We start from the raw sequence: 27825 nt of genomic DNA on the forward strand, positions 1-27825 counted from the left end.
TGTGTAAATTGCCTTGAAGGCAATTAATAAATTAAGTGTACTAATTACTATAATTAAACTAGATATAGAAAGCAGCTCACAGAGATGGGAAAGGCTTTGATCGCCTAACCTGACCTGCACCTGCTTAATCAGCTGCTCTCCTTTGTTATGATTATCTTTACATAAGACTTGGATTGGACAGCCTTTCAAATAGATGACATCTTCAGAGGCCTGCCCTCTGATGGCCCTCCCAATAGAAGATTGTCTTCTGTAAAGTAAAGCACATGGCCACCATATTCCCTATGTTCTGATGCAAATATTCAAATGTTAAAAATGGGAGGGTTTGTACTCTGCACTGTTTTAAACAGGGGGAGGGGAATCACACCCACATCATGCCTTTAGGGCACATTTAACCCATCATGCCAACTGTAGTTTTCCCCTCACAGAGCTACAGTTGCCAGCACCTCAACAAACTACAGATCCCAGGATTATTTTTTGCGGGGGGTGTGTGTCCAGAATTCTTTGGAATGTGCTTTAAATGTATGGTGTGGACTTAGCAAATGCACACATTTGTCCTGGATGTGTTTTAGATCAGGGGTCACCAACCTTTTTCAGCCATGGGCTGGTCCACCATCCCTCAAACCATGTGGGCTGGACTATATTTTTTTTTGGGGGGGGTGAAAGAATTCCTATGCCCCACAAATAACTCAGAGATGCATTTTAAATAAAAGCAGACATTCTACTCATGTGAAAACATGCTGATTCCCGGACCGTCCGTGGGCCGGATTGAGAAGGCGATTGGGCCGCATCCAGCCTAGGGGCCTTAGGTTGCCTACTCCTGTTTTAGATGGATGTAGAAGATCAAAGGCAACCAACAAGGCCCTTGTAAGATTACATGTCTTCAAGTTTAAGTTGTAATTGTGGTCCCATGGACAGTCTTGAAAAAACAGAGAAGCCATCTGTATTACAAACTGCTGCCTTTCATTTGTAACATCAGTTTCAATTTATATGCTTTCTGGAGGATTGCTAATTACAGTAATTTATGTAGAGTGAGCCATTTTTATCCCATATACAGCCAGCAGTAACAACAGACATGATGAGAATTAAAATTTTCTCATCTTCCTTTAAAAGGGAGGGTTGGTTGTTGTTTTTAAAGCAGTACTGTAGGATTTGCCCAGACTAAGGTCCATTTAATACTTCCATGCCCAACATACTGAAAATCAAAAGTTTATGTATGGTGATATAATAGACGTTCATAGAGCAGCAGTTTGGGGGGATAAGGTGCAGTTTTGTGAATAAAAGACTTTTGAGCTTGGTGGATGTGAATCATTTCTCCCATTGTTTCAAGATATAGTGTCCCCCCTGCATACAGAAGCAATGAAGACACAAACTCCTAACACGCATCTGTCTGGACTGGGGAAAGCACAGCCTTATTTGACCCCAACAAATTATGGTCATGGGACAAGAAGAAAAGTGCTGGTGGGAGATGGCACTAGGTTTCAGCGAAGGTGCACAGGTCTTGGTTATGACATCAAAATGCTATGGAGACCCTTTAGGGTGGGGCACATGTGGCCCCCCAGACCTTTCTTTCTGGCCCCCAGGATTCCCTCCAGGCCATGCCCTTCCCCATGTCTGCCCTTCTCAAGTGCTTTTGTGTGGTTGGAATATGATAATGTCTCCCACTTGCCTGGATGGAGAGGTGGAGGTGGGGGTTTGGTAGGAACCTCTGTGAGTTTTACATGCCATTAACCTTAAAAGCACCCACTCATAGAGGAACAGAAAGTCTGGCAGTGGTGATAATGACATCCTTCTACAGGATGTAGAACAGACTAATTATCTTCCTACTATGCAGCTTGTTAGGGGACGCAGGTGGCGCTGTGGGTTAAAGCCTCAGCGCCTAGGGCTTGCCGATCGAAAGGTCGGCGGTTCGAATCCCTGCGGCGGAGTGCGCTCCCGCTGCTCGGTCCCAGCGCCTGCCAACCTAGCAGTTCGAAAGCACCTCCGGGTGCAAGTAGATAAATAGGGACCGCTTACCAGCGGGAAGGTAAACGGCGTTTCCGTGTGCAGCTCTGGCTCTGGCTCTGGCCAGAGCAGCGATGTCACGCTGGCCACGTGACCCGGAAGTGTCTCCGGACAGCGCTGGCCCCTGGCTTCTTAAGTGAGATGGGCGCACAACCCCAGAGTCTGTCAAGACTGGCCCGTACGGGCAGGGGTACCTTTACCTTTACCTTTATGCAGCTTGTTAAAGGCAGAGAAATGCACTTCAATGGCAGGTGCTGAGATCTGCAGGCAAGAAGGGCAGTGTGAAATGCTTAGCCTCTTGTTCTTCGCATTTTGCATTTACTCCCTCTTTGCCAATGCTCCTTCCTTATCAGGGCCTGAGGAACTAGTCAAAATACCCTGCCCTGAGAGATTGAGGCGATAGCAGCGAATTTCAAGATATGCAGTGTGTGTTTTTGGTGACTTTGCTGATAAGATGAGCAGAATTTCTAGTTTTCTGCAGCTTTTTGGAATCAGTTCATTACCCCCCAAAAAGAGCAAGTTGGAGATGTTCGGAGATGAGCAGATGGTTAAGCTATTTCCTCCAAACAGTGTGTTGAAGCGGCTGAGGCAAAGCAAAATGCAACACACTGAATGCTGCTGAGGAAGAATGGTCAAAACAAGAGGAACTATATCCCTTGGGACCAATCACCCTTCTTTTTTTTTGCCAGACCACAAAACCCCCAGATGTGTTAGCCCAAAGCCCTCCCAGCCAAGATGGGCTGGCTTAACCATTAGCATTCTGCAGCATATGGCCAGAGCCAAATGCAGCCCTCTGCTCTAGTTTGAGTAGCTGGATGAGGGGGTGGGGGAAATGAGTCTGCCTCTTCTCGGACAATTTCCTGTAACTTAGGACATGGAATATTTTTCTTTATTGGGACACAGCAGCACAGTGTTCAAGTTCCCAGGTGCAGAAAAGTAGCTCGGCTGAGCAGCATGAAGCACAGAATAATATACCACAGAGGCCTGGAGGGCAAAATAGGATGGGAACAGCAGTATTTTTATCAGTACACATGGACTCATTAGACTGAGTCCACTTTTAGGTTTGCATTTGTGCCAGATAAGAAAGTATGGCTTACACAGATTTGCGATGGAGATTCCTGGAATGGGCCACCTATGTGATTTGCAATGGCTTTGCTTTTCACCCATTAATTCCATCCATTTGATCGAGTGTTACAAGGCGTACATCTGTACCTGTGTATTGCCGCTATACACCGGCCTTCAGCACACAACCCCCGTTCAAACCATCCCCAGTTGTTAATGGAACTCTGTGCTGCAAACCAATGGTTTCAAGAGGAAAAAGCTAGTGTAGAAGTGCCCTTAGGCTTGTCACAGGCTACCGCTGTGCATATTTTCTCAGAAGTCTAGTGGGGCTTACACCCAACTAAATTTGCACAGGAGTTTCCAACGTTCTTTCAGAGAATCCAGATTTATCCTAAACCAAGGCTCCCCCTTACTGTTAATGTCCCACTCTTTTCCTTTCTCAAGTGCCGATTCATAATGACCTAGCGCGCGCACACACACACACACACAATTTCAATGGTAGCCCACTCCTTTCTGATGTGAACTGAAGAAAGCACTGTATGATGTCTCATCTGCTGTAGAGATGTCAAAAACCATATGACACCACTTTTAAGTTTCACCTGTCTGCCCCCTGCATACCCAAGCCACAAAGCTTTATTCTTCTGAATTTCACTTCGTAGCACACTGACAGCTTTTCTTTTGAACTATTACTTAGAAATCCAGAACCAGTATCTTTGTGTGCAACACATGTGCACACACATAGCCTGTGAACCACCCACACAAATCCCCTGCCTTTCTGTGAAGCAGATTCAAAAGCAGTGAGCGGAGCCTTTTCTAAAAAGCTTCAAATCTCTGATCAGTTTGCATGGCAGGAAGGGGGTGGGTGGGTGTCTGAATTTGTTCTCCCCCAAGAGCCGATAACTTGCCAGTCTTTTTGAAAGGACTCTACATACCCAGCACTGACCGCTGAATAAAGGTGGGAGTGAAGGAGAATATGTTTAAATACTTGAAATGCATATTTTGTTTTTTAAGTGTGTATTGGGTAGTGCTATGCAATAATACTACTGTATCTATAAATTTAAATAAATAAATAAATAGCAGAACCAGTGTTAAGATTTTTTTTTGAGGGACTAGCTTTGCAAAGTGCTGGAAGATTACTCAAGACTTCTGAAGCTGGCCACCAAATGAGCATTCACCACCCACGAGTGTAGCTACTAACAACTATTTCGTTGCACCCCAATCTTTAACACTTGCTCCCTTTTATGCAAAGTCCATAATTTTTGCTCTTACAAGAAGAGAAGGGCGCTTGAATGACATATACCCCTACTGAGCTTTCTGATACAAGAGATAAGACAAGTCACCTTGCACAATGACAGGATGAAGCACACCAGCTTTTTAAACAGCAACAGCGTCTCCTATATATATTTTTGGGTACAGGAAGTGACTATTGCTTTTAAACAGGAAAAGAAAAGAAAAAACCCATGAAAGGAAGTATTAAGGAAACGGAATTCACCCAAGCTGGATGCTATCCACGAATCCAGAGTTAGCACAATCGTTCCATGGTGTTAGGGAAGGAATAAATCTGACAGTACACCACTGACGTTTCTGCTGTTTAATTGTTTTCATATATCATTTTTTTAAAAAGTTATTTTGACAGATTATTTTAACATTCAGATAAACAAGCAAGACAACAGCAAGTGGACATGATTTCTGGGCAGAAGAAGCACAGCCAAGGGGTTGAGCTGGGGAGGGGCTGTCATTCTCCCCGATGTATCCCTTGTTCCACATTTCTAGAGGCAACTAAGTGCAAAGGCCAGGCTGTTGGTTGTAACCAACAAGAGGCAAAGCTTGCATGCATTCTCTTGTTCTTGGGTTTGCTGCAACCTGTAGCAGGGCTGGACAATGGCAGCAAGCCCTTTGGACTGACCACTGCCTGTTCTGTTGGCCTAAACGGTTAACAGATAGTTTTGGGATAGCTGATGCTGCATATCAGAAGCCGATTTTATCCTCCTCAATTAAGCCCCATTTTGGAACTGCGAGTTTCCTCATTGCTTTCTTCTAAACAGAGTAAAATTCAACTGGCCAACTGCAGGGCAAGGTCACTCTTCCCTTGGCTTCTTCGCCGGCCCCCCTTTGTTCCCCATTCGCATGGCTGGTTTTGCCAATGCTATGGAGACAAGATGGGCGAAACATTCAGATGTCACAATTTACTTACTGGCTGTAAGGAACATAGGGCTTCATCACACAGTACACACCAGGAGAAAATGTTTATTAAAAAATTTCAAAAGTGACAAAGAAGGCAGAGAAACAAAAATAGTAGTTAACACACATATAGCTTGTGGCATGCTCCACAATATAAAAAAAGAAACCCAAGCATTCAGCACAATGTGGCCAGCAGTTCTGTTTGGCCTTTCCCTATGGTCTCCATCGTGGCTCTGTTTAATTCAGACAAAGGCAGCAAAGAGAAAGGGGAAATGTTATCCTCCTCTTTTGGCTTAGAAGAGAGAGTTATTTGCCATATGATCTTCCAAGAAACAGTAACCATCAAAAATTAATGTTTTGGACACAGCCATACTCCCAAACCTAACCCTATCAATTGATGTTCTTTGGGGAACTACAACCAATCAAGAGGCTTCTCAGATCCAGCCACAAAAATTGTTGGGAGAACAACTCTTCACATAGCATTGTGCGAATACATTGTCAGATGTAACAGTACAATGCTTTGCACAGGAGCATCTACATGTCAGCTCTCTTCCACCTCACATTAGGAATGGGCTTCTCTTGCCTGGGTCTCCACCTTTTAAATACCAGAGCCATATTGGAGGCGAGATTCTCCACACCACCAGTCTCTACTTAAAGCAAACCCCAATCAACGGCACGGGGGTTATTTTAAGCCTACCTTGGAATGCTGAAGCTACCCTCGTCCCTCTCTTGCTAGTCCCTCAGTGCATTGCAGACAGGAAAAGGGAAACAAGAACATATCCTGCTTTGCCTGGCACTGAAAAGTGGCCATACATCTATAGTTTTGCAGAAACAGCAAATTATGTGATACAAACTTATTGAGGACTGTACCATTTCAGACAGCACTCTGTCATAGAAAGAAATAAGCTCTACATACAGAACTACTGCCATGCTGGGGAGAAGCCTAATATAGAACCCTCTTCCCAACATCAGGCTTTTTGTATGCAAAGAAACAATTTTCATTATTTTTTTAATTTTTGGGAGAACACTCTGTTGTAAGATTCCCTACCTGTGGTCTGTAGAAGTACAATCCAGAAACAGTTGTAAAACACAATCTTCAGACTATGGTACATTGTCCACTGCCTCCCCTTTTTTTGGCTTTCAGGTGTTTATGGGATTCCAGATGTGTACTTATCCTTGTAAAGCACTTCCGTCCTTTCTACCACTCCATTTAAGATCACACCCTCCTGAAGCTGCTTTATATTACAGTGTCAAAGCATTGCTGAATGCACTTGCACGTAACTTGTAGTTTGTGCCTTACCCACAAAGCATGCTCCAGAAAACTTATTCATCCCTCTTGTCCTGCTGTTGCACTTCAATGGCAGCATGATCCTCAATAATCTCCTGCACCCACCTTCCACAGACACGGTATTGCAACATGACCTGTGCCTGAAGCAAATCCCCCCCCCCCATGGACTTGATCCATGCTCAGTTCTTGGAGGACAGGTCAGCGAATCTTCCAACACAGAGTTATGGCTGCTCGCACATTGTAAACTGAATGCTGAACAGTATCAAACTTATGGTATAGAAAAAGCAAACTGCTTAGAGGTGTATTTATATACATTTCTCAAGGACACTCAACGAAAGGCAGTGAGTTACAAACATCCATTCTGTACGCTGGTAACCCCAATGCGCGCATATATATTATATGTAAATAAATGTACATGCACAATTGATACCTAGAAGTTGCAGACAGAGCCTATTATACTGGAACACGTGACCCCAAAACCTGTGAAGGATGGGTGGGATGGGTGGTAAGGTTCAATTTCTGTTTCCAGTGCATGCAAAGTTTGACATTCAGGGCAGTGTTGCTTTAAGGCTATTTCTAAGGCTAAAATATCTCAATCAGTCCCCTCAACTGCATCTTTCAAGACTCTGAGGCATTGATTCCTTAGGGCACCATAGGGGGAAAAGGGTGGCGGCTGGGTGAGAACATTGACCAAACATTCCCTTTCATCCTGTTTTCTGACCTGCCTTGCTTAACGTAAGGCTGGATTTGCTCTGGGTTGCTCTAATTGCTGAATATAGAAAAAGGATCTGCACCTAGTGCTGAGTGGACCATTCAAGCTCTGTAGTGCTTCTAGCTGTGCACTAAAAGCATTCCAACTAGTGTTGGAAGATTATATCTGCAGCATTGTGTGCGCGCCTCTCTATCTTTCGTTCATGCTGTCCCCTGCTGTTCTAAAGGGCATCCTGGCATTCACTGCAAGTTGGGAAGATCAGCAGGGGGAAACCGGGATTAAATTACTCCTTCAAGAACAAACAGAACAGAAGTCAAACTATTAAGTGGGGTGATAGCACAGGGCTGGTTTGTGACTGTTTTCTATAACACAGGATTAACTAACTACCGAAATAACAAATAAGCCCTGTGAACATGGCCACTCTGTCGTAAGGAAGAGGCCGGTGGGACTTCTTGCCCCAACTGTAACAAATTTCAAGTTGCAACTTGAAAAAAAGCATTGGAGGGGGGGAGAGGGAAGGGAAGGGGGTGCCTAAACTCAGCTATCTGAGTTGTCAACTGAAAAGAAACACGCGTGGCTTCATATTTGCAGCTCAGGTGTTGTCAGAGAGGGTGAAGTCCTGGAAACCAGCTCTGCTTGAAAAGTATTTAGGCCCCATCACTCAGGTTTTACTTCTGGTGTTTGAAGAGGAAAACATCTTCCAATTTCTCCTCACAGGGTCACACACACCTTGTTGGTTATCCAGCTCTATTACCAAGTTTTAAAAAGGCACAAGAATAGGTGCCTTCTTAAAACAAAAAAACCCCTATATATTTAAATGAACAGGTTTCTAGCCATTGTTTAAGAGATCACCTTCCACAGATACTTTTTGGCATCATTAGAAAACTGCACATTTATGAAATAAGAGACCTCATTCAACATTTGCATTCAGAATTAACCATGTAAGCACATGTGCAAGTTCAGTTTTCGCAGTGAGATATAGAAAGCTTTAACATTCCATTACCAGACCTATTCAATTCTCTCTTTCATCTAAAATCCACCTGCTAAAATATATTTTTTATGGGTTGTTTTTTTTTTAAATGCTCATGATTCTAAATTTTATGAGGACTTTTGGAGATTTGGCCTCCAATCACAGCCACTCTGTGAACTCTGGGAGACACAATGGACTTTTGGCTTACGACAATTTATGAAAAAAAGGTCTCTCCACTCTTCAGTGAAAAGGTGGCAATCTGAAATACAGACACACTCACCTGTCTAATAATGAAACGGCAGGACTGAGTGCATCTTTATGCCAAGGGACTCTTGCATCCCTACACACTCAAAAGATTTAGAGAATGTATCCAAGATTACTTATGAACTAAGATAAGAGATTGTTAAGGGGGACATGCTGGGATTAGGTGTCAACAAGGGTTTCAGTATGTTTTTTTAAAAATCACTTTCAGAGAATAAGGATGCACCAAGTGTCTATATTCCTCATAAAAGGGGTGGCACCTATGCATGATACCCTCTTTTTCCATGTTGGCAGCACAAGAAGAATGACGAGGAAAGAGAAGAAAAAGAAGGGCTCTCTTTGATAAAGGCCTGGAACCACTGGAATGATTTACCACGCAAACTGATGTGTAACTAACTCCGCCACAAATATACAGAAACTCCCCCTCCCACCACCCTTAAACAAAAAGAAGACTTTCCAAGTAAGAATGATAAGTACTGTATGGTAATATCTGAAATATTTATATACATAATTTTCTTTGTCTTTTGTTGGAAGTATCTCCTGGTCAGACAGCGGCACTTTGGGGTCCCTTCGGCACCATTGCTTCGCCTCTGCCCTCCCGCTTCTCAATAGACCGAGCTGTTTCGGATGCCGCAGCACAACACCATGCTCAGGATCATCTCAAAGATCTGCAGGCCAAGAGAGAACATTAGAGAGAATCCAACTCAAACATAAGCTATGTCCCTAGGCTAAGCTAACCGTAGACAAGACCTCTAGTCAGACTGGCAAGAAGTCGAAGAGAAAACTAGTTTTGCTAATGCAGGCAGAGATGGGTTTTAATTTAAGATGGTTTGCTTTGTTGCTGTTGAAGTTGAATAAAAAAGAGTTAACATTAAAACCCAATCTGCATTTTTTGAGGCTTTCAGGAGCAAAGTGTATAAACCGAACTTTTTAGTTCTAGGTGGAATTATGCTGCTCCTCCATATTTCTCTGAGCTTCTGTTTCCCCTCACATGGAATGATAAAAAGTTTGTAAGTTTTTAGCCGGTTTTATTTTTATTCTTGAGTCCCATCACAGAAAAAGGTGGGCTATATATAAATATTTTATATATTTAAAATAATAATATAATATCATCATATTATATCATCATCAGATAATTTTCTTGATAAAATGATTGAAATGTGATTCTAACTGGAAAGGATATTCTGCTGAGCTAAGCTTCCACTGGGCAAAATCAAAACAGCCTTTAAAGAAGAGAGAGAGAAAAATAGGAAGACTTGAATCTTAAAATGATCTATGGGAGGGTAGAGGGATAAGGGGTATTCTCCAGCTCTGATTTAGGGAACAGAGTGGCTTAGAAGCTTCTCTTCCTCCCTTGCTATCCAGAAAAGCATTGCAGGCTAAGGAAGACACAGTCCATTTCTGGGAAAGCTGCATCTTGCCCCTGCTCTGCAAGGAGAGAATGAGGAGAAGCTGTCAATCATTCTAAACTGACAACTGACCTAGAGGTCCATCAACATACTGCCCACAGCTGTTGCATGGATGGCACCTCAACAGGCCCTCTGGGAGTATCCCATATTCCACAAACCCACAGCCACAACCACCACAACAACTCCAGCACTTACCATGATCACAGCCACCACAATGGCGGCAATGCCAATCAAGTACAGTTTTCCAGAGAACAGCTCATCAATTTTACTGTGACAGCTTAGATCCTGTGGTAAAATGAAGGGAATAACATAATGAGTCTTCTGGATGAGGCCAATGGCTCATCTAATCCAGCATCCTCACAATGGTCAACCAGATGCAGTCACAGCACAGATTTGTATAATGACATTATGATATCCACAGTTTTATTCTCAATTCCTTTCTTAATGATCCCTAGCATGGGATCTGCTTTCGCCCCAGCTGCCACACACTAGGTCAACCAAGTCTTTTTCCTAGTCAGTCACCGTCAGTTCAGAGCATATACAGTTGTACCTTGCTTGTTGAACACCTTGGTACTCGTCCGTTTTGGCTCCCGAATGCTGCAAACCCAGAAGTGAGTGTTCCGGTTTGAGAACGTTTTTGGAAGCCGAACATCTGACGCGGCTTCTGCAGCTTCCGACTGAGTGCAGGAAGCCCATGCAGCCAGTCAGAAGCCACGCCTTGGTTGCTGAACATTTTCCGAAGTCGAACAGACTTCTGGAACAGATTCCGTTCGACAACCAAGGCACAACTGCATGTGAAATTAAGATTTATTTATTTTTGCCCTGACATGCATTATACTTGTTTACATTGAATTGCATTTGCCATTTTGCTGCCCATTTGCGGGCGAGATCTGCTCGGAGCTCTTTGCAATCACTTTTTGGTTCAATGACCCTGAACAATTCAGTATCACCACCAAACTTGGCTACTTCACTGATCACCCCTAATTGTTTATGGACATAAACCACAGGCCTCAATACCAATAATGGATGGAACAAGTAAACATCCGGCTATGTGAGCATAGTATTTTGCCATTATGTGTGACCATCAGGAAAACTAAACACAGAGCTAAGGCCATTCAATCAATTCATCTATCTCAATCCAAGGTTAGCAGAAGGATGAGTGTGGCCTAAGCATAATATGGCACCTCCTGATGCTCTTTGTACAAAAGCCCAAGCTGCTGTCTATAATAACTTAATAGCCTCCCAAAACAGCTACCTGCTGCAGTCAAAAAACAAAACACAAAAGACCTGCCCTGTAGCTATAATACTGTAGTAAGCCATTAACTAATCAACTAATCTAATCAAAGCACACACATATTATTAGGGATGTTCAACCCATGCACACTTCCAACACATGGGGCCATGCTTCCCAGCTGCACCCCTAACACTGCATGCTGTGCCTCCTTGAAGCCGCTCTGAGACAGGCTTCGCCTGGGGAGGGAGGGATATATATATATATATATATATATATATATATATATATATAATTTTATTTTTTATTTTTATTATTATTATTATTATTATTATTATTATTATTAACCCCAACAACACAGGTTTCCTGGTTGTTTTGAGAGCCTGTGTGCTTAGGCTTCCTTTTCAAGCATCTTGCTGAAGGCATGGACCTTGGAGAAGGGGTGATCAGTGGGGGCATGAAAGGATAGGGAGTGTTGTTACTCCTGCAGTTCTCTCTCTGTACTAGCTTTTTTCATGGAGGGTATTGCTGTACATTACTATAAATAATATATTATATATATATATATATATATAATATATTATTTATATATAATATATATATAATATATTAAATTATATATATATATATATATAAACTAGTATTATGCAGCAGGGCCCACTCACAAAAGTTCAGGTGAATGAGTTTTTAACCTTGCAAATGTAGAACCGTCAATATTAGGGTACACATTTATTTATCCTCACTCTGGAATATTCTGCTATGTATGTTGGTGGAAAGATTAAAGGAATTACTCTTACTTTTCACGAATTCACTGCATAACAATATGGTATCTGAAGAAGTGTGCATGCACACGAAAGCTCATACCAATAACTAACTTTGTTGGTCTTTTAGGTGCTACTGGAAGGAATTTTTTAATTTAATTTAATTTAATTTATTTTGTTTTGTTTCAACTATGGCAGACCAACACGGCTACCTACCTGTAACTCGAACAATATTTTTAAAAATACTAAAATGGGGCACTGTGCCTTGGTGCCTAGATCCTGAAGGTGCCTAGCTAGGTATTAGTGAACCAGTACCATTGCTGGATTTGCACTGGCACCTGGTCAAAGGAGCAGGGTCAAAGACTACCATGGCTCTCTGACAGATAAAGGAATGCAGCCAAAACTTGACTACTCTTGAAGCATGTTTCCAGCAAATCACCAATGCGGCTCTCCAGTGGTTGGAAGAGGATTCCCTTCACATTTATGAAAAAACAGCATAGGTCATCACTTCTTCAGTCCTTAATGTGAGAAATCAATTCTGACCCTTCTGCTGTAATAAAAGTTTATTTGGGGAAAGACAGCTATAGCATTTGTACAGAACATGGGCTGGTTTGGAAGCACCCTCCTGCCCCTCAGGTGAGGACTGCTCTCTTGTAGATATTTAAAACAGTTCAAACTTCCTTTCTACTACAGAAAGCTACCTTACACACTTAAACAAACATGACACAGAGTGCCACAGATCCATTTGTATATCTTAGGCTTAATGAAAGTCCTGGCTCCGGGGCGAAATGAGTGCAGAAACAACCCTAAAGCTATACTTCATATTGCAAGCTCAACATGGTGCATTATTCCCCTCCCCCACTCCCAATCAACTGAAGTCTTGGCAGAGATGAAAGGCCCATTCACTGAAGACAATGGGTGTATCACACAAACACTTCCTTACCTGCGTAAATGCTGAAGTCACACTTTGACTACAGATATCAGGTTGAAGAATGTTCAATGCACTTTCCAGGGCGCTTCCACCACAGCATTTTAGCTGTAAGCAGAGAAATGGATTGGAGTGAGCATTCTAACAGGGAAACTCCGAGCAGGAGGGAAAAGGTCTGAGCTGGAAGTCTGGAAAGAATCTGAAAAATGGGCTGGAAGGTGGCACCTTATACTAGACAATGATCTTCTTTGAACCTTTGCAGGGGTAGCCACCTCTCATTTAAGAGCTATTATTATATAATATGGAGACATGCAGGTGTTGGTTTATCTTTTCTCTTTATAAGCAGACCACACACCATATCACTGGCGCTTTCCAATGAAAAGCACAATGGGATCTGTCATATGAAATTTCAGTTCTTGCCATTCCTTGTTGGGGGGGGGGGAGAAGGCAAACCTGAACACATAATGTTCCCATGTCAACCCCTTTTGGTTTTATTTAGCCACTTAAAATGTCTGCTATCTTTCTTGCATCCTGCTCACTGGTGTCAACGATCCCTCTTGGGGACACCCGAAGTGCTTGAATGGCCAAGGGGGAAGAGCCTCTTAAATTCAACGAGGGCTTGTTTTACAGGGACAATAGCAGTGTTCCGAATTATATACTCCCTGGGCACCTCTTTGAACAACAACAATGCCAACTACATGCCTGTGGATGGAAGGTCAAGTTTGATTTCCAACAAATTGTGCATCCAGCTTACTGTTTCGTGGAAGGTTTTCACAACTGCCTTTGCCTTGTTTGCTTTCTCAACGTCATTTGACTTTGCTTGGAGTACCGCTTGGTCGTAGAACTGTGTGATATCTTTGGCAATCTGTAAAGGGGACGGGGAGAGGGAAGAAGATACAGCCACAATGAAAAATGCTAACCATGTGTTTTCTAAAGTTTCCAGTTGCTTAAGGCAGATAGGTACACTGAAGTTAATGGTGATGGCAGCAGCTCAACCACATGGTGCCACAGGCTAGGGGCAGTGCAAATTACCTCGGCTTCTTCCCAGTAATTCAAAAAAGAAAAAAGGAAAGGAAAGGAAAAAGATGACATAGACAACCAACAAAACCTGAAAATAGCTTGTAGATTAACATTGTCATCCAGAACAGAGGCTAAGTTCAGAGCAGGGAGCTGGGCTTGCAGAAAGGTCTGTCACACACTTGAAAAGACAAGGGAATCCAGCAAGATGGAGTTAAACAGTAAGAGGAGTGCTACAAGCTGGATAGGCCCTCTGTCCTCAATAAATGCTAGAGGAACTCAGTGCCCAGTCCTTAACTGAGTCAGGATAATTTTCAGTTAACAGTACGAGAGTTTGAACCAACAGTTTCCTGCAAGCCTCACAGGTCCTAAAGCAGGTGAACAATATTACAGTGGTACCTCGGTTTTCGAACAGTGAAGTTCCCGAACAACTCAGAACCCGAACACTGCAAACCCAGAGATAGGTGTTCCGGTTTTCGAACTTTGCCCCAGAAGCCTGAGCTTCCGTTTCTCCTGTTGCACAGCAAATTTGAGTGCCCCGCATAGTAATTAAGGCTTATTTGCTCCCGTTTTACCCTTAAGCAGCAAATTTAAGCCCCCCCCCATCGTAATTAAAGCCTTCTGTTTCTGATTGCAGTGTTCTGAGGTGATATTTGGTGCTTTCGTTTTTGCTATTTTTTGCGTTTTTGTTTGTGTGGCTTTTTCATTTTTTTGTCTGTGGCTTGTTTTTCATTTTATGATTGATTGATTGGTTGATTGATTGTGTGACTGCGGAAATGGATAAAAGCCCCCCATCCAAAAAATGACTATAATCAGTACAGGTAAGAAATTTTAATTTTTATCTTTTACAATACTGTCTTATTTATTTTATAGTACAGAACACTGATTATTGCTTTCATTTTGTGGATCAATGGCCTTGTTAAATAGTAAAATTCATGTTAAATTGCTGTTTTGGGGTTGTTTTTAAAAGCCTGGAACGGATTAATCCATTCTGCATTACTTTCTATGGGAAAGTGTGGCTTGGTTTTGGAACACTCTGGTTTTGGAACGGACTTCCGGAATGGATTACGTTTGAGAACCAAGGTACCACTGTATTGGCAATATTGGTGCTCCAAACCAAGGACTATTTGTTGATACATGGAATGAGCTGTCCAGAGGCTTCTCTCATCAACGTTGTAGAGCTGGAACATGTCACTGTTTTTGTCTCCCAAAAGGCTAACCATGTGGATTCCATTACGCCATTACTTCCCAGGGTAGTTTCCAGGCTAACTTCAAGGTGCTAGTTTTAATCTTTCAAACCCTACAAGGGCTGGGTCTTGGATATTTGAGGGGATGCTTTCTTCCATGTGCACCTCCCTATTGTTTCTGAGGGTGCCCTCATCATAAAAGGGCGAGGTTGGTCCATAATGGCAATAGGGGCTATATGTTGGGTCCCTGCAACTGGAAATAAAAACCTCCCTCCCATCACAAACATGCCAAATTGGTTTGTTGAGGAAGACTATGAAAGCTTCTTTTTTGATAGACTTTTAAGCCTGCAGTGGAAACCTGTGCCCTCCAGTTCTCCCCTTGTGTGCTTAAAAAACAAAGCCAAGTGCTAAATAAAGCATCAAGATTGTCGTGCTCCAGAGTCAACAGAGTTGCATCAGGGCAAATGCGTTGTGGATTTAAACTCTTTTAGGGAAACACATGCGTGGGCCAGCTGTTTGCAGCTGTGCTAAGGGGAACATGTCCTCTTCACATCCCAATCTAAGCTACCCCTTTGGGGAAGTAGGAAGTTGAGAAACAGCATGCCAGATTTCATTTTAAAAAGGAAGAATGGGAGGCTGTTTTTATTAAGGGATAATTTGCCCTAGGGGAAGACTATTAAGGACTACAAAATCCTCCTATTTCATTTCTTCAGTGCCATCTGGAACTGGCTAGTGGATAAAAACACTGATAATAGAATTTCCTCCCACTGTGCACAGCCTGCAGAAGGGCTCAGATGACACCAATGCTAATAAAAGTGAATGGCCATTTGATATAGAGGAATGAGTGTGTGTCATTCAAATTATTCCCATATAGTGTGGCTGTGTGGTGCTGGTGTTAAGCTCTTTCTCGTGCAATCACAGGAACCCAACACTCCTCGTGGTGGAATGAGAGATATCCGTATCATCTCAGTGAAACAACATAATCAAGTTTGCCTCCACACCATGCTATAGTGAGGTTCAAGGTGTGTGTGTGTGTGTGTGTGTGTGTGTGTGTGTGTGAGAGAGAGAGAGAGAGAGAGAGAGAGAGAGAGAGAGATGAAGACAACAAGTGCAGACAGGTAGAAGAAGAAAAATAAGGATGAGCAGAAAAGGGGAGCAAAAACTATTAGTTACTCTCAGAAATAAAATCTTTACCACAGCTCTAAACACATAGTCTCAAAATCTATGTGCATGTGATTCCCTGGATGAATATTGTGAACTATCTCGTGAGAGAATGAAATTCTGGAGTTTTGTGATAGATAAGTGACCCAAACATAGTAAGAGTGATCTAAACACAACTTAAAGTAATATTGTAAAAAAGTAGGCTACTCAAGAGGTCCAAAGTTTTCCAACTGTTATTCAACAGGATGTAATGAGCTTGTATATAAACAGGTTTCCGCAATCATCACAAAGCCCTTGATTATGCAAAGGTTGCAAGGGGGTGGGGAGAATCCACCGTCTCCTTGGCAGTCTCTTCCAAAAGATAACTGCTCTTGCAAGTTAAAAAAACCACCAATGTCCTTTATTTCAAGCTATTCATTGCTATAATCATTATAATGCTTACCTTGGCTTGATTTAATAACCCCCTGCATTGCCTAGGTTTTTTTTCTCTCTGTGAGAGCATTTATTTATTGCCCCCACAGCCATTAATCTACTTTATGATAAGGTAACCAAATCAGCATCTTTTATTACATAACTTCTTCCTGGCTCTCCCTCGCCCTGTGTTTTCATTATCCCTTTTAAGTCTAGACATCAGAACAACTTGCAGATGCATAGTTTTCCATAGCCCCAAACTCCATAATAATATTCCTAAAAACACTGTATTATTTGTGTAACCACAATGTTGTGGTTAGCCACAAAGACTAATATGGGGAGAGAAAACCCTTCTCCAAGTCTGAAATTTTATCTTCCATTACATAGGTATTTGTCTTATATAAGGCTATGTACAGAAAATCAAAGAAACTATGAGATGAACTGTCGTGGCCCCAAATGTACAATTTTAGTTTTTTTCTATCCCAAATGGTCTTGCAGAAAAATGAATGTGTATACCCAACCCACAAGCAACAATGCTAATCCTTACCACTTTCTGGACTTTGGGGAAGCACCTCAGAGGACTAGGTTTGACATGTGTTCTTTGTTGACATACAGCTATTCAAGGATATAACCACAATACAGTGGTGCCTCGCAAGACGAAATTAATCCGTTCCATGAGGCTCTTCGTATAGTGGTTTTTTCGTCTTGCGAAGCAAGCCCATTGACAGCTTAGCGGATTAGCGCTATTAGCGGCTTTTAGCGGATCAGCTGATAAGTGGCTTAGGGCTTAGGAAAAGGGGGGGGAAGGGAAAAAACCCCGCAGGAACTCGCAAGACATTTTCGTCTTGCGAAGCAAGCCCATAGGGAAATTAGTTTTGCGAAGCGCCTCCAAAACGGAAAACCCTTTCGTCTAGCGGGTTTTCCGTCTTGCGAGGCGTTCGTCTTGCGGGGCACCACTGTATAGTCTGCATGACACTATAGGATATTTTTTTTCTGTGTTTTTAGCGGCTCTAGTTTTTATGTTAGTCACCCTGAGTCCTATCGGGGACAAAGGTGGGATATACTACTACTACAGTGATCTGTGCGGGAAACACGTTCGCAATCCGCAGTGCTGCGTCTGCGCACGCACGGGTTGCGATTCAGTGCTTCTGCACGTGTGCGATTTAGCACTTCTGCGCATGCACCGAAACCTGGAAGTAACCTGCTCCGGTACTTCTGGGTTCAGTGCAGTGCGCAACCCGAAGCATCGCGCAACCCGAGATATGACTGTACTACTACTACTACTGATGAATGATAATAGCAAACTTGCTATCTGAGTGATAACCCCCATAGAGTCATGTGCAAGGATGAAACACAGGAAACTGGGTTGTGCAGTCAGACCACTGTGGCCCACCCTGTACAGTATAGTCTACATTGACAGGCAACCCTTGCCAGTGTTTTAGACAGGAGTTTTTCCTCAGCCCTATCTGGAATGCAGTATCAGTAGGTTTGCGGATACCTTAAGGTTTGTAGAAATAAATTTTGTAAAAAAAGAGAAAAAAGGCACAAAAACCACTCTAAAGGGGTGACATCCTAGTGAGGCCTGATTGTGGTCAGCAGGCACAGCATGCTGATTGGCTGTTGCTGGTGGGGGATATGGGAAACTGGAAACTGGGTTTGGGAAATGGAATGGAGTGCGCTGGCAAAGGGGCTGTCCAGCACCTTGAACAAAAGCACTCTGCACAGCGACATTTTGTTGCAGGTTCCACTTATCCACAATCTATTTCACAGCTATTCAACAGCTGCCAAACATGCTGCAGGAATCATAGAAGAGTTGGAAGGGACCCTGAGGATCATCTAGTCCAAACCCCCTGCAATGAAGGAATATGCAGCTGCCCCATACAGGGATTGAACCTGCAACCTTGGCGTCCTCAGCACCACGCTGTAACCAACTGGGAAAGAGGCCGGATCACCAACACTCTCAAAACTCTGAACACAGTACCCCCTATGTTATTCAGGTTAGAGCACTCAGCTGTCAGAGGGAACGTTGCCAACACTTGATCCCAAGGCAACACTTGTCTTTACCGAATCACAGGAATGTACAACTGAAACAGAGTCTATATTTAGAAACTCTCTTGTATTATCCAGCCCTTCTCGCCTGGGCCTCTTGTTTCCCGTCTTCCCCTATACTGAAACTTGGATTGGAAACTCTCAGGGCAGGGAGTTGTATTTTGTATGTCACGACAGTCTGTGGAAGTGCATAGGGAACAACTGTATACATACAACAGAAGTTCTGCAGCAGCTATGGATGAAAACATTAGCATGATCTCTGGCTCTTAAGCAGATGCAGTTGGTTCATCTGGCCTCCAGAGCTAGAGGGCTGCTCTCAGCAGGTAGGAAAGAAGGGTGGGGCAAAACGTTTGTTGAAGCAGCAGCTTGAAATATTGTGTTGCTGCATAGTTCCTGACTATCCTGGACCTGTTAAAACATCTGCAAAAGAGGAGCTGCAAACACCCTTCCCCAGCCTGGTGCCCTCAAAGCGTTTTAGACTATAAACCACACCAGCCACAGCCATTACAGCTGTCCAAAATATGTGGAAGGCACCACACTGGGGAAAGCTGCTACACAGAAGACAGAACCATGCTCTGCCTCATGTGAATATGCCCTGTGCTGATGTAGTTGCAGTATTATGTTTTAGAGTGGAAAACCCAGGACCAATTCAGGGGGTGCATGGGCGACACACAGGGAGAGGAGGAGGGAAAGTTCTGCCTTGCAGCCCAAAATCGTTGCAATAAGCTAACTACCGTATTTTTCGCTCTATAAGACACACTTTTTCCCTTCCAAAAATTAAGGGGAAATGTGTGTGCGTCCTATGGAATGAATGCAGGCTCCTTGGCTTCAGCGATAGCAACGCGAAGCCTCCGAAGTGCAGAGGGAGTGCTCCCTCCGCGTTGCTTTCGCTGAAACCTGGAGAGTGAGAGGGGTCAAGTTCCCACTGCGTTTTGGAGGCTTCAGGTTCCTTTTGCTGAAGCCGGGAGAGCAAGAGCAGGTCGAAAGGAACCCGCGCTCTGGAGGCTTCGGGTTGCCTTCACTGAAGCCTGGAGAGTGAGAGGGGTCAGTGAGCACCGACCCCTCTTGCTCTCCAGGCTTCCAAGGTAGCCACCTGAAACCTCCAGAGTGCAGTGGGAACTCCCGCTGCGCTCCGGAAGCTTCGGGTTGCTTCACTGAAGGCGACTGAACGCATCTTGAACGCACCTAGTTTTAGAGGGGGAGAACAAGAAAAAAAATCTTGTTGCGCAGAGAGGGGGAGAATTTTTTTTCTTGTTCTCCCCCTCTAAAACAAGGTGCGTCCTGTGGTCAGGTGCATCCTATAGAGCGAAAAATACGGTACTTTGTTGGATACCACCCCAAATTCCTAACCTAGTTTCACTGTAAAGTTTTGGGAGTAATCACCAGCTCCCTGTGCCAAATTAGATGTTAAAAAGAGGGGCTGGTCTTATTTTCCTTGCAATGCATCAAATGTAAACTACGTGGAGGTCAACACACCACGCATTTCCTCACATCACTATCTGAGGGGAGGAAGGGAGAGGTCTAGCATGCTGTCACACCTAGGGGCTGGTATGTGAAGAAAAACAAGTAAAGGAATACAAAACAGCCCGGTCATTTATAAATATATTCTTGGGCACCCAGCCTAACCTACCCTCTACAAGGGGTTTTGTGAGGAGAAACTACGTCACTTTGCAAACTCAACAGGCTTTGGCCTAGGACACTCATACCACATTAAAAATGTTGGCCTTTAAGGTACCATGAGATTCTTTGTCGTGCTGGAAACTTACCGGTTCTGCATAAATATATATTATGAATCCTCTTCATGAATCCCCTTACCTGATCCTTATGAACGAAGCCCCAGATTCCAGCAGCCACTTCACAAGCAAACAAGATTACGAGGCATGTGAAAAACTGTGAAGAAAACAGATCAGATAAGAAAAGGAAGTAGTGCTCTTGAGTAACAGAGAATGACTTTGGTAGGAGTGTGCAAGTCCGTTTAAGGGGGTGTCAAGAGTATGAGATTAAAAAGGGTTAATAGTGAACTTCATGAATGGAGAGCCATCATTATCTCACCAGGACAATAGTGGCCTCTTTGAGAAACCACAAATCAATGTGTATTCCACATCCCCATACAGTTCAATTCAAAGGGAATGCATTCTGCTTCTGAGCCTTCCATTTAAGGCTGCTGTCTCATTGTAAACAGTGGCTCAGTTGGCAAGCAATGCTAAATCATGGTTTTGTGCATGGGTAGGCTCTGCAGATGTTATAGACTACAACTCTCATCAGCCCAAACCAGCATGGCCAATGGCTAGGGATGATGGGAACTGTAGTCCACAGCATTTGGAGTGAAGCATCAGATTTATGCACTCCCAACTCCTCCACCTGCAGAGTTTAGTTCTGTTTTTAAAGGATCTCAGCTTACTGCTATGTACAAACCAGAAATCCTGTTTTTTGTTTTGTTTTTATAAAGCTCCGGCTAGCTTAATAAGCTAGCTTTATAACTCATGGTTTAAAATTGAATTATGACACTGACTAGAGTCTGTTTTGCAGCAAGATAATTGGTTCATATGTCACATGAAGCAGAGAGTCTTTAAACACAGAACAGAACTTGGCAGAAGTTCTCTTCTTGGCCATGCAAAGTGGAAGAAAGCGGTGAGGGAGCACAATGTGCTAACACAGCCAGTGCCTAGAAAGACCAGGATAAGTAGGATATGCACAAAACATTGTGCACTAGCATCACAATGCCAGAAGACAATTGCAAACACTCTGGTGTAGCTGAGAAGCCTTGAAAAAAAGCCTCCTGTAGCAATATCTCAGCCATTCATGCTCATCATCTTAAAAATGCTGGAACAATGTTATACAGTAGTATATTTTGGAAAGTTGCAGCAAAATCCCACTACTTTTCAGAAAGTCCTCAGACATTTGTCTACAATGCTCAAGGGACAGTTACGAGCAATTGCTACTGAGCACTTCAAGTGCCAGTGGACGTTTTATATACAGAACAGGAGAAATTACAGTGCTTCCCAGAGGACTTGCAATAGCCTGGCAGAGCACAAATAACAGAGAAGCCAGGGAGTGACAGCTTCATAAGCAACAATGGGGCAGGAGAGTACATGGGACTGTCCAGTGAAGTCTCCAAATTGTGATACTCTCACAAGTCTCCAATCAATTTACAAATGTAGACCACATGTAAAGGGGTGAGCTTGAGCATTCCCAGGGCAAGATAGGGGTGTTTATGCAATGAATTATAGCAACACAAAAAGGAGGGTACGTATGCACTCCATCATGGGCAAGAAAGAAAATGCAACCTTAAAAAAGGAAAGAGGCTCCCAAGAGGCAATGATGGTCACCAACTTGGATGGCTTTTCAAGAGGATTAGACAAATACGTGCAGGATAAAACTATCAATGGCTACTAGCTATGATGGCTACGTTCTGCTCCCACTGTGGGAGACATTATGCTCACTGGAAACCACAGGAGGGGAAGTGGAGTTGTGCTCAGGTCCTGCTTGTAGGCTACCCACAGGCAGCTGACTGACCACTGGAATAGACAGGCCACTGACTTGAACCAGAAGGCTCTTTTTACATTCTTTTTTCCAAAAGAGCACCACTATAAAACAGGGAGGGCAGCAGCCTTGCGACTTTGTGTTTTTAATGCCAGACATGGCGATGCAGCCAATTAAGTTCCAAGTTTAGGGGTTATTTCCCCTAAAACTGCATTCTGCACATTTCAGGCAGCTTTTCTGTTTTAAATTATTGATTGTGGATCTATATTCTTGGGGCTTGTTCTCCTTGCTATTTGCAAGAGTTCAGCCTTTGTTTTGATTTTGGTCTTCCCTTGGCAGACATTTACTTTCACACAGCACTGACATAATTTAAAAGCAGCGCCAGGCAACCAGCAGCTCTCGGGCCTTGTTTCAAAAGGCCCGTGTGAGCAATCCACCCAGGGCTCTGGCAAGAGTGATCTGTCCCACCTTTGGCAGCCTGCTGGGTAGAGAGGATGAGAGGGAAGGAGGCAGGCAGTGGGGATGGAGGCAGACAGAGAGAGAACATGAATCTCAGAGCACTTTATGAATCAGGCAAATACTACTGTCTCATTTTGTACCAGGACATACTGCTGTTCTCTAGGAGGACAAGGCAATCTTGCACAAATAATAATTTAATATTTGGGTAATTTAGATATCTAGAGATAGAATAACTAAACCACGCATGCTTGGCTTCCCCTTTGTCACTGAGGAACATAGTGGCAATATGCTGAGCACCCTTGGGATTTAGATGGTACCACAGAAGTCTTTCACAGACATAAATTGGGATCAAATAAATCGCAGGAGGATTCTGCAGTTTCCCCATTTCTTCTGGACAAAAGCTGCCAGCTAAAAAGGACCAAAAGTGCGCTTAAACCACAGACATACTTGTTCCCTCAATGGACACCAACACTTTCTACTGTTGGGTTTTCATCAAGGTATTAAGGGAAAAGGTAAGGAAGTAAAAATGGTATCTTACTGTTCCAAGAAGGCACTGTGACTCCTGAATGGCACCATAGCAGCCCAGGAAACCCACAAACATCATCACTGCTCCAACAGCAATCAGGATGTAGATTCCTGCCAGGGAAGACAAAAGGAAGGCACAGGCATCAACAAAGGAAGTCTGATCAGAAACAGCTTGTGGTGAGGGATGTGCATTTGTTTAATCCAAAACACCACTACTCTGCTCACACCAGCAGGGGAGGAAAGGGGGCAGGCAAAGCCAGCCTGGAGCTGTAGTAGCAACTGAACCCACACCCATCAAGTGGCAGCAGTGGGGCTAGCTCAGGACCCATTGGGTCAGTTCTTCCCTTGCCCCAGAACATCCCGTTTCGTGGCTTTCCTTGGGCTACTGCCAGCAAAAAGCCTGTCAGTGGGTGAAACAGGAAGCTTTGCAATAGCAGAGTGAAGATAGTACCTGTGGGCAGAGGCCAGAACAGATAGTTTGGACGGGGCCAAGAAAGATGGTGGCATGGGTACCTTTATTTTTGTTAACATGCCACTTTTGGATCTGTGCTTGTAGATTAAAAAGCATTTCATGTATTATTGGTCAAACTTCTGAATTATTTTAGTAGTTGCATCCTCTTTCTTGATTTCTGGTGGTTTCCTCTTCAATGAAGCTTGTGGTTGATACTGAACAAGAGGGCAAGTCACATTATTTATGCCCGTGTTTTGTTACCAAAAGAGCCTTTCATCACTTTCTATAATGTTCACCTTCTCATTTCACTGCTGCCATTTTCTCTCCCTTTTTCTGTTTTTCTTTTCTGAACCCATATGAAGGGCGCTTCTAAGTTCATTCTGCTTAGATGTGATCAGGAATCCTGAACAATCAGGGACCCAACCATGGGGAGGATTCTAATCATTATCACCTGAACTTACCTGAAAGACCCCTTTCGTACCTTTGCAATGAATGCCTAAATCTAGCTTCTCAGTTCAATATAAGCACCAGAAAGAGGGCTGAACTAGCCAGGCCAGCACCAGCCCACAATAATTCAGGGCGCACCACAGAACATGCCCCAGAATCCTCTTAGACATTTGTTGTTGTTTAGTCATTGTGTCCGACTCTTCGTGACCCCATGGACCAGAGCACGCCAGGCGCTCCTAGAAGCCTCAAATAAACTTGTTGGCAGTTGAGCCACCATAAAAGGGTTCTGCTGTAGCAGAAAGTTTTGAACATCACCGTTCAAGAGAATCAGGATGAAGCCAGCATGTTATGAGAGATAAAAATGAAACTGTATGATCAACAATAAAGTTCCTATTTATAAATTTCCATGCTACTAACTGGTAACTTAATCAAAAGTCATGGCTGGTTTGCTAGGGAAAGAATGGGGTGGGGGGTGGGGTTATACTTATTCCTGAAAGCAACAGTGCAGCATCAAAGAGTCCTATAGTAATATATAGGGAAGTTCTAAAAGGAAATGTCAAGAACTCCCAGCACCTTGTTAACTGCTGACAATGAAACACCCTAAATCTAACTGTGCCTACAGAATGCCAGCCATGAAGAAAGCCAGCTTGTTACAGAAACTGTCCTAAACCGACAACCTGCCAAGCACTTGACACAGATGGTGGAGAGGTGGGAGGCGAACTGCTTGCTACTGTAAAACACAGAGTGGGGTGGGGGTGGGGGGGTGGGAGGGCAGAACTTTACAGTCATATAAACCTGAAGGCTTGTTATAAAACAGAAGATGTCTTTCCATCCCATTTGTTGTGAAGTAACATTCTTCAGAGGGAAAGGAGCTCTGCTTTTAATCTAGAATGGGTTCAAGATGAGAAACGGCAGCCAGCCAATACTAGAGAGGTCTTATGTGGGCCAGGAGGCATTGATCTAATAGGAATGGCATAAACACACTGTCAGGTAGATCGGCAGGAGGCCAGAGGAGAGACAAGAAACCCCCACAAAGACCTTACACAAAAGCTTTCGCAAGCTGCACAATTACTATTTTGGGGGTGTGCTGCTGAAGATTTGTTTTTTTATTAAAAAAGGAGATAAAAATGCAAAAACAAAGACAGACGGTCATCTGTTAGTACTAATATGTGAAAAGGTTTAATCTCTCCTGTATCAGATCATGAAGAAACAAGTAGATTAAGTAGCCGCTTTCCCCCAAGAAAATTATCACCTCCAGGCAGAAAAACGCCTTTCTAGATAATGCAAATATCTGCAATGAGCACAGAATCAGGCACTGGTGCTATCATTACCAAGCTGCATTATGTAAGGTAGCTCTTTATGGCATTCTGTAAAAAAACTACCCAGGTGTTTCTAGTAAAAGCCTTCCCTAGCCCTTCTTGAAAACACTAGGCCCTGAACCTGAAACCTTAAGGATGCAAAGCCTACACTCCTAATATGGAGATGTGGTTTCTTGCTCTTGCCTTACTGAGAGGAGGAGACCTACAGAAAAATCTTCCCTCTCCCCTAGCTGTGCCCTGGCCCTGTGAATTAAGAAATTTCTAGAGATGCTTTTGGTTTGTAGAACTGTTATTTTTGCACTCCAGTCCCAAAACGCGTTTTCTTGAAAAGCAAGTGCCACCCATTTCAACGAGACCTGCCCTCAAGCAGCCACGTTTAGGACTTCAGCATGGAGAAAGATGAGCTATTACAACCCCAGCAAGGAAACAGCTGAAAGCCAGTGGCTTTCCAATGCCAGGATGTCTGCATTACTAACATTTGTTTTGTGAATCACTGTTAATTACATAATTATCACTGTTTATGCATTTCATTTTCCCAACCTCATTGTTCACACTCTTTATCCCCCCCCCCCACAAACCATGTGTATATATGCGGTTGCTAACATGTCTTCCCGTTCATCTTTCATTTATCCCACACTTTTGTGCATTTCTCTGTGATTTTCCTAACCACAATTCATTGTGTATATATATATATATATAGAGAGAGAGAGAGAGAGAGAGAGTGCATTTGTTGTGCTAGGGCAACAGGGGACTTTAATTGTGCAAACCTAAAGTTAACAGCATGTACCTAAATCCATCCCACAAAATAGTGACAGTCTTAAAGGTTCAACAAGACTCTTGTTTGCACACTGGAAAGGCATCGGTACGCAGTTCCTCCAGACCACCTCAAATTTCTTTGGCATAATTCACAGAAGAAAATAATTCAGGCAGTTAGACTCGAGGAGTTTTCCAATACTCAGTGACTTCATCCTCCTGTTTCTTGACAGGCACCCAAGAGAGTGGAAGCTGTTCCATCGTAAGCACTGGGATGGAGAGTGGGAAAGAAGTGTGATAATGGAACTGAAGTCAGAAAGCAATAAAATGATTGAGAAGCCTTTGGGAGAAAAGCCAGATTCATTCTAAGACACAGACAGACAGCCTTTATTGAGTTTCTCTTTGTCCCGGAGAGCCAGAGCCAAATAGACAACTGGAGGCAAATAAGAGTGGGACTATTCTATGCAGTTTTAAAATGAAAACAACAACAAACCTCCCAAGCAGACAGACAATGACCCCTTGTATCCAACTAAACTGAATTCAGCAAAGTAGAAACTCCTTTTAAGAAAATGTAGCAGTGTAGATTTAATGACATGAGATAAGCCACTTGCATCTTCAGCATCTTAGCCTGTGGGGAGCATCTCTCTCACCCTGAGACTAACCTCTTTATATTGGACACTCTACAGTCAAGAAGTTGTTTTCTCTGCAGAGTAAGTGCTGAGAGTTCACTCTATGTGTGGAACTCCATAAGCAGTTCTGGAGAGTTGGGTTGGTCAGCACTGTGTTTCCTTTTTCAGAGAAGAGTAAAACAAAAGACCTCTTCTTGACCCTTGAATGCAGACAAATGCTGTTCCATTGAGACACATTTCCTTTATGACTAAGCCTTCATTAGAGTCATACTTGTCTCTGTCAAAAATTGCTTGGCACCCCCCCCCCAAAAAAAAACACCCCTGTGTTGTACAACCATTTATTGAAGAGCTACACTTCTGGTGACAGGTGAAACTGCATCTGCCATCAGGATTAGTTCGCACAACTGGGTTTTTAGGATCAGAGCCAAAACTTAGGGTGTGAAGACAGATCCATCTCCTCAGTCTTTAGCCCAGAAAACAGGCAATAAATGCATCCATAGAAACTCTTGGAATGCTGGAATCATCTGGCTATATCCCTTCCTGCTCACACCTGCCAATTTCACTACCTGTTGTTGTCAAACAGGCAAGAGAAGGAACAAGGCAAAGTTTAGGAAGAGCACTCTCTTTATTTCCTGACCACATTCTTACTCTTTTCATGTTTTACAGCCAACATAATCAAAGAAAGGGAACATATAATGATTTCTGAGAGGGATAGTGTGGCTAGAGCCCAAGTTTGATTTCTTCTTAAACTGTGGAGCCTGGGAACTTAAGAAGAATGGGATAGGAAAATATGTAAGTAGCAAGATTGTTGGGACCATCTTGGCCATCTCTTAGTGCAGACCCAGGTCACAGAGCCTGAGCTTCCATAGCTGCCACTCATCATGAGCCACCATTGAAAGGATTGGCAGCAACAGCAGCAGATATGTTCTATGCTTATGATAATATTTTATTCTCTTTAATTGTGCTGTTTTAAATATGCATTTTATATTTTATTTCCTTTAGTAATGTTTCCTTTCAGGTTTTTCTTAGAAAACTTTGCTGCGTTAAATGTGCATTCTGTGGTTGACCTGCTTTGTAATATTCTGTTTTGAAATCCTTAAGATAATATTTTAGTTAGGAATGTTTTATTC

General features: G+C 43.2%; 1 protein-coding gene across 1 annotated transcript in view; it reads right to left on the minus strand.

The window, feature by feature from the left end:
* Nucleotides 1-4639: 4639 nt before the first annotated feature.
* CD81 (CD81 molecule) overlaps nucleotides 4640-27825 on the minus strand; it is a 63953-nt gene continuing 40767 nt past the window's right edge. The window contains exons 3-8 of the mRNA XM_079988007.1: nucleotides 23110-23207; nucleotides 20445-20519; nucleotides 13559-13669; nucleotides 12820-12912; nucleotides 10080-10169; nucleotides 4640-9143 (exon numbers count right to left, since the gene is read on the minus strand). Coding sequence (XP_079844133.1) covers nucleotides 9081-9143; nucleotides 10080-10169; nucleotides 12820-12912; nucleotides 13559-13669; nucleotides 20445-20519; nucleotides 23110-23207 — 530 coding nt within the window. The 3' untranslated portion in view covers nucleotides 4640-9080. The remainder of the gene's footprint in view (nucleotides 9144-10079; nucleotides 10170-12819; nucleotides 12913-13558; nucleotides 13670-20444; nucleotides 20520-23109; nucleotides 23208-27825) is intronic.

The sequence above is a fragment of the Podarcis cretensis genome (genome assembly GCF_951804945.1).
Source record: "Podarcis cretensis genome assembly, chromosome: 1".
NCBI classification, from domain to species: Eukaryota; Metazoa; Chordata; class Lepidosauria; order Squamata; family Lacertidae; genus Podarcis; species Podarcis cretensis.